Below are 12,442 nucleotides of genomic sequence, written 5' to 3' on the forward strand. Positions count from 1 at the left end.
TAGCATGACACATGCGTAATCCTAATCCATTGTAGTGTGATAGCCACTACTGACCTGAAGACTCCGATAAAACTTAAATAAATCTGGTTTTTGCAAGAAGCTTTTGCAATTTACCACAATGATCTATAAATCCTCATTAACTCTACAGTGCACTGCTTGATTAGAAAACTACTCAATCAAGATGCTTCCCAAGGAATCCATTTACCCCTAATGATACTTGGTGGAAAGGATAGCTGCTTAATTGGGATTCTAATTTCAGTTAATTGGGATACGTTCAGGTGATGTGGGTGACAATGTGTGTGTTACACGTCAGTGCATCCTCCTCATGGCACCTTGCAGTTGCCCCAGTCTGTCTGCACTTAATGCAGTTTCACAAAAAGGTGCCAAAAATTACTTGATGCCACCTGCCAGTGGATCACAGCCACTCTTCCCGTAACTCTGTAAGACTTCCCATGGGTCAGACTATCTAAAATAGGGAGATGCTTAATACAGTACAGAAAGGTGCTTTGCTACTTGGTCAGCTTAATTTAATGAAAATACTCAGCCCCTACAATAGCAAAGATTCTTCCTTCTTTAAAAGGCTTAAGAAAAGATTAATCAACAACACATGGACCATGTCTTTTAAATCTTAAAATGTGCAATTACATATTGTTCATTAAATCAGAGTCTTATCTGGAACAACTGCTGAAAACTAATTTAAATATGCTTTCCAAAGTTTAGATTGAATGACCAGAATTCAACATTTAATACAATAAATAATACTGGCACATAGAACCTGTTAGGATGGAGGATTGTCTGCTGGCTTACTGAGAACTGTGATTCTTAAAGCTTGTATCTTCCTTTTTACATTAATTTTTCTCATGAAGTATGAAGTCTCTAGTACATTGTTTTCATAAAACGCAGCTTTAATAAGAGATAAAGAACATTCAGTGCCTTCAAGTAGCTTCAGATGTTCCAGTTTTGCCATTATACCTATACAAAATCAGAGCATGAAACTGAGGTGCTGAAATTTGATTGCTGCTGCAAAGTAGTTGGTTGCCTCTCCATGCAGTTATTAAAAATTATAGAATAGCTTGGGTTGAAAGTGACCTTAAAGATCACCTAATCCAACCCCTCTGCCATGGGCATGGACACTTTCTACTGGACAAGGCTGCTCAGAGCTCCATCCAACTTGGCCTTGAACACTTCCAGGGATGAACCATCTACAGCTTCTCTGAGCAACCTGTGTCAGTGCCTCGCTATGCTCAGAATAAACGATTTTACTCTAATATCCAACCTAAATATCCCTCTTTCAGTTTAAAACCATTGCCCCCTTGTCCTATCACTACAATCCTTGGTAAAAAGTTTTTGTCTTTCTTATAAATCCACTTTAAGTACTCAAAGGGGAGCGTTCTCTTGTCCAGACTGAAAACCCCCCAACTTCAAGAGAGGTACTTCAGCCCTCTGATCATCCTTGTGGCCTCCTCTGGACCCACCCAAGAGGTCCACATCCTTCTTATTTTGGGGACCCCAAGGCTGGATGCAGCACTGCAAGTGGGGTCTCACCAGTGTGGTCCTCCATCCTGCTTCTCTTTAGGCAGCCCAGGATTACTGTAGAGACCAATGTCTGAATTCCACAGAGCTGAGATTACAATTAAAGCTCAATTAATCTATTTTAGCTTGTACTTGCAATTAAACTGTTTGGCTGATTCCCTCTCATCAAAGCATTATCTAGAATTGGAGACACAGCTCAAATAAAGGAAAAGACAAAGAGGGAAGCTGCACTGAGCTCTACTAATGGAGGCCAAGAACATTATGTCACTTGGACATAACGTGAGCTAACCAAATGTTAGAAAAATATACCCTTATTGACTACTTTTAAGAAAACCCTGCGATCTTTTAGAACTGAGGGCATATACACCATCTATGAAAGCTTTCTTAACTGCTGTCACTGGAAACTTCCTGTAAACTAGTGACTTAGCATTTTTGCAGACAGCTTCAGAGGATTCTTCTCAACTAACTGATTTCTTTTTATTCATATACACAAGGATCAAGGCCACAGCCAAAAATAATACTTGCATTCAAAAGTGAGAAAGAAACACCCTGTTTTCCTTATAACATTAGGAAAACAAAAATTTGCAGGAGAGGAAGCAACTTGAGAGTATGCAGAAAATACATTTCACATGAAACTGCCTGTACTCCAGAATTTCAGATGACTCTCCTGGAGATTTTGCTGTATGTGAGAAAAGAAACCAGCTTGTAATGCATTTGAAGTCTGGGGTTTTGGTTGTGGTGTTTTTTGGGTTTTTTTCCCCAGAAAAAGGGGATTTATAAAATCTTCCTGGGGGAAGCAATCTTACCTTTTTTCTCCACTATCATTACCCTTATTTCCCCATAAACCTTGCAAAGCTCCCCACAAGGAGCCTAAAGCCTATTTTCCAGCCTAAATGCCAGCAGTAGTCTATTACATACAACACCTGCAATGACAATAATGAAAACTGTTTCATAAAACCCTGTGGCAATTACAGCTGTGTACACTCTGCTATAAGAGCAGTTTTAAAAGGACATTAATTATGCTCTGATCCTCAAACTGGACTGATTAGTCATAATGTTACACAATGATTCACACTACAGATGACTCATACAGAGAGGGTAATTATCCAGCAGGACTTCCGTAAGTCTGCTGCTAAATATGAGAGCTCATTACAAGACTGAGGGTTTGTGTTGAATGAATGAAAAAAGAAGTGTGGAGAAATAAAAATAATATGTACTTCTAATCAGCTAGTATTAGATGCCTACCCTGACTAATTTGCATATTTAGTTTGAGACACAGGTTTCCTCTTAGCTGTGACCATGTGTTTTATTAAGGAAATACCTTGCAGTTTTATAATACAAGTAAAATCCCTCTTTAAATGTTTAAGGTTGACTTTGTACATGTATGCAGATTATTAGTCTTAAAAAAACCCAAAACAACAAACAACCTTGTGACATAGCAAAATATTTTTCCAGCTTCCATACAAAATAGCATTTTTTTCTCTGCTGGGAGAACACATTAAAAATTTTACTGTGTTAAGTGCCCCCTGCAACTTCTACAAAAGTTATATACAAAAAAAATGAAAGCACAAATTCCAAAGTACACTCTGACAGCCAATGCTCTGCGAATACTTTATTACACAAATTACATTCAGCTTCTGAAAATAGTGTTCTAACAGTGATACCATCTAAAAATAAGACATTCCAGAAACACATCAAGTTATAGGAAGAAGAAAAAAATTAAATAGAGACTTTTTTCTTTCCTTCAATGCAATATCATGTTAGTGATTTAAAAAAATAGAAGAAGACTTAGCAGCTTCATTTTCTTGTGGCACTGTATATTCTCTGTACTGATCAGGTTAAGGACATTGAAAAGGAAAGGCACAAAACAGAAATTAGCAACCGAATAATTATGGAAAAAATATTTTGATGAAGCAGATAGTAAGACTTATTTACAAGATCCCCATATTTGATGATAAAATACTACTGCTTTAAATCAGTCCTGCAATTAGAATACTTTGCTTAATTAAGATGTTCTCATAAAAACCAACAGCACTGATATGGAAATTCCATACACTCCTCCACAAAAAAAACATAACTAAAACCAGACAAAAATTAAAGGAACCAGTGTACAGCTCCACACAGACTAGAACAGTTTACAATTAAATACACAAGATCTTAAACGTGCTTCAGGGAAAAGGAATCTGACATTCTGGGTTGAACTGCATAATGGAGAACTAAAAGGTTGATTTCAAGATGATGAAGATGCTGGTGGAAGTGGAGATGCTGAACACTCTTCCTCAGAATCAGTGCCATCATCTTCATCTTTTTCTTGATCACTTCCTTCAGTGCTCAGCCGATCAAACCCTTTTCGGCTGTAGCCCTTGTGACTTGCAAAGAAATTCCCAAGGTTAATTCCACCGCTGCCTTTCCCTATGGAAAGGAAAGGATTTTCACAAGGTTTGCTTTAACTGTAAGGGAGGAATAAAAATCTATCTACTAATTAAACAGTATGGTGGTAATTATTTTAAGTGTCCTTCCAGAAACTGTTTTAAAGATTTAGCACATGAGCCACAAAAGCTAGGCGCATATATTAGGAAAGAAGAAGCAAATTCATCTTGACATAGAAGTTTCAGACTATGCTATTTTAGCATCTATTATCTCATTAACTCTACTCAGGTTATTGGCATTCCTACCCATTTCCCCTTAGTTTCAAAGTGCTTCATTTCATACATCATATTCACAGTAACTCATTATAGCTGCTGCTCTCCCACTGGCAGTGACTCATCCTCTTTAGTAGGCAGATAATGACAGATGAAAGTTGTTGTAAAAGACATTTTCAAAAACCCCTGATCTTTGCCCCCAATCCTTCCTCTGAGAAAGTTCCATCAAATCTGTTGTACAACATGAATACAAAAAAAAAGCCTCCAGTTACTGCATTTAAAAACATCATCAGTGACTTACCTCTAAGTCTGCCTAAAATTCTGCCTGAACTAGAATCAAGTTTGTGTTCCCCATCAGCTGAAAAATAAAGTAAATTTCAAAAATAAGCTAAACCCCTAGTGTTCTGTGATCAAGTAAGTACTTGTATTTTCTGATAAAAATCAGACATTCAACAAACCCATCAGCAGCTCTAAGAAGTCTAGGCCACTTATGGCAGTACTGCAATGGACTAGAGCGTTAGCATATTTGATATGCTATCTAGCACATTTGGTATGCTAACATCTATCATGACAAAGAGTCTGGAAACTATATGCTGAAATCTTAAAACAAAATACATCCAGTTCAGCTGCACAGCCACATTAGATTGCTGAATGGCCAGTAGGTCCTGATCAGTGGCAGAACTGTGTTGTCTACTCCATGTCCATTTTCTCCTTGGGATAAAAGTATCTTGATAAACCAATTTAGTGATACAAAATAACAAGTCTAGTGATCAAGCACCTATCACAGTCTGCCAACTTATGAAAAATAATGTTATTTTACAATACAAATTTAGAACCATTTCCATAACTTCTAAGTACCAATTAAAGCTTTCAGAGCTATGGATTAACGTACATTATGGAGGCATGTCTGACTCACAGAATTGACTAGGTAGAAGAGAACAATAATACATAACCTCTTGTAATGGTATCTGCTTTCATTTTGATTGTATCTCTGTAATACCCACGCAGTCTTTTGTTCTCAGCAATTTAAAGATCCCATACTAAAAATCAAACTACTCCTGCAGTATTAAAATTTCTGAATTCTAGACAATACAACATGAATTTATTCTACTAATTTCTGAGATACCAGTTTTTGCCTTGACACCAATTAAAGTTTTTGCCATATGTTCTGAAGAGATGCCAGCTTGAGATGCACTATTAAAGGCTCAGGGGGTGCAGGTGCTGCATCTCTGCTGAGCCTTAAATGGCATGCAACACAACTACAACGGTTCAGGAGGGCAAAGGCACAGGGAGCTGATCTCTTCATACCCTCACCCCCCAGTGTTCAGTGATATTTGGAACTGGAATAATAAAAGCCTGTTCTCTAGAACAGTCACTTACAGTTACCTCCAAAGACAGTTGTCTTCCTCCACCAAATAAATACTAAAATTGCCAGCAGGACAACAACAGGGATAATAAGAAGAGTTGTAATAAGAACAAAGGAAACTCCAGTGCTGCTGGCCTGTTGGACCAAGTGTTGTTTATCCATACTCCTTAGAAGGTCTGTCGATTCTGGCTTGTTTTTCAATCTGGCTTCAACAACTACTTCTGATTCTATAAAAGAAAACAATTTCCATATGTAATCCATATGCATCAAGCAACACAGAACAAGGTGCTACAGGAAACAAGCTAGGATACCTTTGTATCCTATATACGTGCTTTGTAACAAGGAAAGAAAAGGCAAACTCTTATGGAGACATTTTTGGCTTTCGCTGATGTTATCCCAAATAAAAGGAAGAGAAAGTCTGAATGATACCACTAACTAGCAAAGATTTCCTCCCCTTTTCTCAAATGAGGAAAGGAGATGCATCAAACAGTTTTGTCCTAAAAAGTGTCCACCATTAAAAATATAGGAAATTACCCCAGTGATGCATTTTGGCAAATAACTGTTTGGTGTAATAACAATTAAATATCTCCTTTTGAAAAAAAAAACCCCAAAACAACAAACTTCTATAAGGAATACAAAATGCCAGTATATTATCAAAAACAAAAAGGAAAATTTTAAAGATATTTCTATTAAAACTGTGACAAAAAGGTTAAATTTTAAGAACTGTGGCATTCCATGAAAGAATTTTGGTTCTACAAATCTGGAGAGCTTTTGAAAACTGCATCCAGTCATTCCTGACCCGTTTGTTAACTCCATACCTAAAGAAAAAAAAAACTATTTCAGGGAAAAACCTTTATGATGTTGCATATGCTCTGTGGTAACTTTCAGTAAATAAAACTGTCTAGCTATATATTTTGAAGTCAGACTCAACAGCATGTCTTAACAAGTAGCTGCATCACAAACACACTCAGTCAACTCTGTTTTGATTCTGTATCAAAAATAAAATTATGTTCTTTGAAGGAATAGAAAATTATTCAGTTTACACTCAAAACTAATACAACAATAACAATATCACTGCTATCACAAGAACAAGAATAACAATGACACAATGAAAACATGCTGTCTATTCAAGAAGTAGATACTGCTAAGGAAAACCTTCCTCCATAATTTTCCCCACCTCTGGACAAAGCTACAGTTCTCCATATATTTTCTCCCATGTCACAGCACTACAAACACTACTAACAGTCTGTCACCAGGAGGCTGTGAGAATGTAGGCCACTCCTCTCCATTTATTAAGCAGATGACACAAAGTCCATTGGCTCTTTTCTCCCAGTGGAGCTGAAAGATGTTAACTGCAGCCTACCTACTCTAACCATTTTAGACATTATTACTTAAAACCATTTTCTTACTCTGGTGTTACTATTGCATTTTTTCTCTATGACATTAGAAGTGTCAGCCAAAGCAAGGCAAAATGTATTTAGATATCCATAGATACACAGCACTCTGTAATATCAACACTTCCCTTTTGAGTGCTTCAGGCAGGCTGATTTACCAGTGGAGATAAAATAAAAGGATAACAGTGATAGCAGTAAGCATTTCATTGTTTTGTAATGTTAGCCTTCCTTATTCTACATGCTTTCAACTGGCAGTTGGTATTTTTTTGACTTTTCTCTGTCTGTGTATACATGGCTGAAGCAAATGACATAAGCTCTAAATTCAACCAAAGAAAACCAGTTAAGAACTTTTGAATATTTTAAATGCCTTTGTAAATAGTACCATAATCTGGTATTGTTTTCCTGAAAGGGAAATGATCTACTTAATAGAATTCAAATGGTTAAAATTACCTTTCATCTACCTTAATTAGCATTTTGCCCCTTTCAATCTCTTCTGTGTGTACCATCTCCTTATATTGTTGCTACATGCTTTCATTTTCTTTTTCCTTTTTGTTTTCAATTTCATGCAGATCAATTTTATAAAAAATCTAGTAAATCTATGAGAAGAAATGTAATAGAAAAAAAAGGCATTTCTTGCCATATGGTGTGACTGACAGGGCTGCGTACTGAAAGACTACACAAGAATATAAACCAACTGCCATTTCAAATAACCCTTTTTTCGGTGGTGGAGGGTTGTGGAGCAGGGGTAGGGTGCTGAGGAGTTACTGTTTCAGTCGTTTTTCAGAGCTATTTCTGCATCTAAAGGAGATGCCACAGATACCAATCTGGACAATACCAGATGGTAGAATGGAATTAACCTACTAGTTAAATTTTTATTCTGTGAAACATTTGTCATCACTGAAAATGAGATTTTTAGGTTGGCTGTGTAACAGCATCTACCAGGTAAGAGTGTTACAAGCTTCCTTCTACTGCATCCATAAGGAATTCACAAAAATCAAAACAATCAAACTAGACAGCATTTCTTCCCTCCAGCTTGGCAGAAGCAGCCCTAGTCTTTGTGAACATACTGATCCCTTCATTTTCATTATGAATCAGACTAACCTTTTGTCTCCTGTACCTCAATACCAGCCTTTTTAACTGACCGATGTTCCATTTCTGTAAAATAAAATAATTCTTCAGGACAGCTGATATTTCAGAAAGGCACTCAGTGACATTTTCCTGCTAGCTTTCTCTGATGTACAGTACAATCCTAGAATAAACATTCCCATCAACACCTGAATTTCACCATGGAGAGACAATATAAACTATTAGTAGCTCCCAAGGCCATGGGAAAAAAAAGGAAGAGCTTGGTTCATGAAAGTTGCTTGCAATAATCAGCTTTTATGAACCAGAAAGATTTGATTTATGTGTTTGCCTAAAGGTTCATGGATTCCCACAAAAATAAAACTGTTTATAATAATCAAAATCATAGTGAATTAAAGGCTGGTTGAGAAAGAAATCAGGATTTCTTAGCCACTGCTCTTCTGTAATTCAGCAAAAAATAAAAAGAAAATTTTACACAAGGACTTCCCTCATCTAACCTGTAAAAATTCCACTACTTTTTTATTCTCATGTTTCTTTGAATAAAAGCTGAGAATTGTTCATGTTCAGACTACTAGATGCAGAGAAAAACATATCCAAACAGAATTACAATTTATCTGGACCAGTCTCCTGTTATTGAGAGAAGCTGATACCAAATGCTGCAAAGGAAAATTCATTAATTATAAACAAGACAAATAAGGAATAACTAGCTTAGTTATGTATAGCAGTGGACCCTTACTGGTTGACTAACATCCTGAAGCCTAAGACTTTATGTCTGTCATCCATTTTTTATCCCATATAATGGAGTAGTGGATTATATTTTTATTCCTGTAAAACATGTAACTTCTCTGAATCCTAGGCAAGCAGCCTAGTAACTCATGTGCTCAGGACTCTTCTTTGACAGAGCACACCACAATGCTGAAGAGTAGTCTTTTAATGAAAACTGAGCAGCAGTACGTAACTGCTGCAGGTGAAGCTTGTAGTGCACTTACATCACTCATTATGTCACCAGGCTCTTGGCCAGGGGTACCAGATACGTGATACTGACCTGAAGGTACAAAATGTGAAATCAGGCTATTAAGAACAAAAATAACATACTTTCAGCAGATACAAACTTCCACACTGCTTTGGCATGAACATCTCCAACAAATACTCTTCTATCTTCTGAAGCAACAATATCATGTGGCATCTCAAAGCTCTGTGAAGACAAGCAGTCACAGATTACCCTTAAGTGCCCACACTTTCATGAGGCCTCCTTAACCCCTAACTTGAGCCTGGCCATATTCAGTCCTGCTTTAGACTGGAAGTAGGTGCTGGTGTGAAAGGAGAGGAATTTCATTTCTAGCTGATGTTTGCCTTCTCCAGGAATAACAATATAGAGGTTATTCCACGTATTACTGCTAAAAAAATTACTAATATTATTTCTGTTAGCATTATTATATTACATTTTATCCACTGAAATACATATTTTCAAATACAAGGAATCTTGGTTTGAAGCCCAAACTTTAACAAAGTTTGTATGCAAAACAGCTATTTGCTATTCTCAGAAAAAATAACTCTCAGTATAATTTACAGTTAGACTGCAAATAAAGAGTGCATGTGGTACCAAGAAGTGAGAATATTAACATTCATTCTTTAGTCTAACACAATATCTAGAAACTGTTAAAAAACCCCACAATTTTTATGTACAACACTGCATGGAGAACATTCAGCCTTAACTTACACACTAGTATTCTGTAAAGAGGGATATAACCATACAGTTGGATATTATTTTGCTTAGGAATAAGTCGTATTTTTTGACAAATTACTAGCATCAAAATATATGAATATTTAAATTCCTCCATCATTCTGTTAAATTAACTTTTAAGAACTGTACTGGCAATAATAAATAAGGCTTATCCTGTCTGAAAATATTATCTGTAGGAATCATCTAAAAGTTAGTGTAATTTTCAAATGTGTACCACATGTAGAAGCTAAAACCCAAAATTCTAGTGTTTTTATATAGTACTATAAAGAATTCCTTTTGAATAACTTACATTATAAAACATTCTGCAATAGTCTTATGGACTTAGAAAAGCAGAATGTTACCAATATTCTCATATATATAGTTATATGCAACAGGCACTCTTTGCAGTACTCTACCTTTCTAAGTGGCATGAAAGTATCAATTATTTCTCCAGTAGAGAAGTTCATCACAAATCCTTGCACTGATTCTGCCTCTCCAGGATAAGGCATTCCATTAACTGCAAAGAGGAGACCACCTGCAACAACATTAGATTTGCCTTAAGAACCCACACATAGCAAACTGCAGTGAAGATGGAATTTTAATAGTTTAGATGAAAAAAGGTTGTCTGAGAGACAGAGATAATAAGAAGCCAACAAGAAACTACAAGAGGAAAGTTAAATGAAGTGTAACAGTTGAAACTTTGTCATTTAAGAGATGCACAGTCAGTTCAAATGAGAAGAACCAGCAAGGCGGTATTTTATATAGTTTAAATGTAAAAGGAATGTGAAGGTGTTAAAAAAATAATCTGAAGAAAGCTTTACTACAGATGGTTGACCTGATAGCAGAAAGTTCTTTCAAGGCATCAAAAGCAGAATGTCAACTGGGGAGCAAGTGGGACCACAAAAGGAAGAGATGTGAAAGGGGGACTCGGGGATTAGATGCCTATGGCAAAGAAATGGGTTCATCAGTTTTTTCTGTTTATTATGTTGGGAAGTTTGTAACACCCAATTTTTTTTTTACTAGTAAAGAGATTGGAGGAGACAGCTCAACTGGTAGCACAACGTTTAAGACAATTTGGAGGTTAGTAATTTATGAGGTTTAGATGGCATTCACTCAAATTTAGAAGGAAACCAAATGTGAAATCACAGACTTCAGACCAAATTAAGTAACCCAACACTGCAAACAGCCATGTCTCCAGAAGGCTAGCAGAATGCTGAAGTAGTGCTCACCTACAAGGACTCCAAAGTGTGCCTGTGAACACACATTACCAATTATGGCATCCATCTCCAGTGAGATGGTAGAATCCATAATGAAGAATAAGACATAGGTAAGTGTGGCTTGTCAGAACAAGTTGGTATGGCATCTCTAAGGGCTGTGCCTCAGCTCTGAACAGGGAGAAAAAGCACAGAGGCAAGCAGATTCTATAGACATACTATATACATATACATACATACATATGTGTGTGTGTATATATATACACACATACATATATATATATACATACATATGTACATATACACAAACTACATACCATACAAGTATGTCTATAGATGTACTTTCAGAAAACCCTTGGCAAGGTAATGCATCAGAGGTTATTGAACATGAGTTATCAAAGGGCTGAATGAAAGATCCACTAATAAACAGGAAGCAAAGAGCAAAGCTTATGGGCAGAGCTTATAATTCTTCAGGAGAGAGAAGTCTGAATAATGTGATCTTGAAGTGATCAGAGTCAGATTTTATTCAACAGTTTTCATCAATGACTGAAAACTGCAGCAAACAATGACATATAGCAGATTGATGGCTGTGGAGAAGTAGAAAGCTTGATGATACTAAGGAAGTCCAGAAAGACTTTTTATAAGAATATAATTATTAATTATTAACAACAGATGACAGAAGAGCTTCTGCAAAGACAAATTAAAGTGGTATTTCTTAAAAAAAAATAATCTAGATCATGCCTATGTGATGTTTGAACTTGGAATTGGCAGCTCCAGCTCAGGAGAGACATCTCCAAGCCATTCCTAAAAGATTCCTGAAATCTCTGTCTCCATATACAGTGTCAGACAAAATTTCAGTAGAATGTCTGGCATCTTGAGGAGGAGAATTAGGAATGAAGGGGATAGTTCTACACTATGCAAAAACTTAGCACGCACACGTATTGGGTACTGAGTGCTCTTTTACTCTCTGCATCTCAAAAAGGTTCCAATGAAGCTAAAGATGCTGGAAGAGAAAGGCAAATACAATACTCAAGGGGCTGAAGCAACTAAATAGCTTATGGGGATAGACTAAGGTGGCTGGGGTTCTTTGGTTTGAAGAGGATAAGGCAAGATGAAGGGGCACCAGACTGGGGAGTGTGGAACTGTTATTCAGCTCCCAAAATTCTGAGATTGAGAAGCACCCAATGAAATTAGGTCACCTTTTATTTAAAAAAAAAGAAAAATATTCAAGTGGATAATGAACTACTGGAGCCTGCAACAGTGGAAGGCCAATGAACCAGAAAATACAAGTCAGGTCAAAATAGGATTAGAACTTAATGGCAGTTGCTTAATGGCAGAACTCTACATCTGTAAAAAGATAGTATGAGGAAGAGATCTGAAAACTGTGAAATAAAGGGTTTGTGGATGCATGGTGAATAGGAGAGGGATGACTACAAAATGCATCCAGGCTTACACACTCAGAATGCCACTTTCCACTGTCAGAGACA

The 12,442-nt window shown here is 36.7% G+C and overlaps 1 protein-coding gene across 11 annotated transcripts in view; it reads right to left on the bottom strand.

The window, feature by feature from the left end:
* Window positions 1–3,130: 3,130 nt before the first annotated feature.
* The window catches only part of PAM (peptidylglycine alpha-amidating monooxygenase), a 132,010-nt gene continuing 122,698 nt past the window's right edge, over window positions 3,131–12,442 (bottom strand). For 6 of the 11 annotated variants that reach the window (XM_058865363.1, XM_058865366.1, XM_058865365.1 and 3 more), the window contains 6 exons: window positions 10,158–10,276; window positions 9,114–9,213; window positions 8,037–8,090; window positions 5,556–5,768; window positions 4,477–4,533; window positions 3,131–3,945 (listed from right to left, as the gene is read on the bottom strand). In XM_058865363.1, the coding sequence (XP_058721346.1) occupies window positions 3,764–3,945; window positions 4,477–4,533; window positions 5,556–5,768; window positions 8,037–8,090; window positions 9,114–9,213; window positions 10,158–10,276 (725 nt within the window). In that variant the 3' untranslated portion in view covers window positions 3,131–3,763. The remainder of the gene's footprint in view (window positions 3,946–4,476; window positions 4,534–5,555; window positions 5,769–8,036; window positions 8,091–9,113; window positions 9,214–10,157; window positions 10,277–12,442) is intronic. The other 5 variants (XM_058865364.1, XM_058865371.1, XM_058865370.1 and 2 more) reach the window with 5 other exon arrangements.

Source organism: Poecile atricapillus, chromosome Z (assembly GCF_030490865.1).
Source record: "Poecile atricapillus isolate bPoeAtr1 chromosome Z, bPoeAtr1.hap1, whole genome shotgun sequence".
NCBI classification, from domain to species: Eukaryota; Metazoa; Chordata; class Aves; order Passeriformes; family Paridae; genus Poecile; species Poecile atricapillus.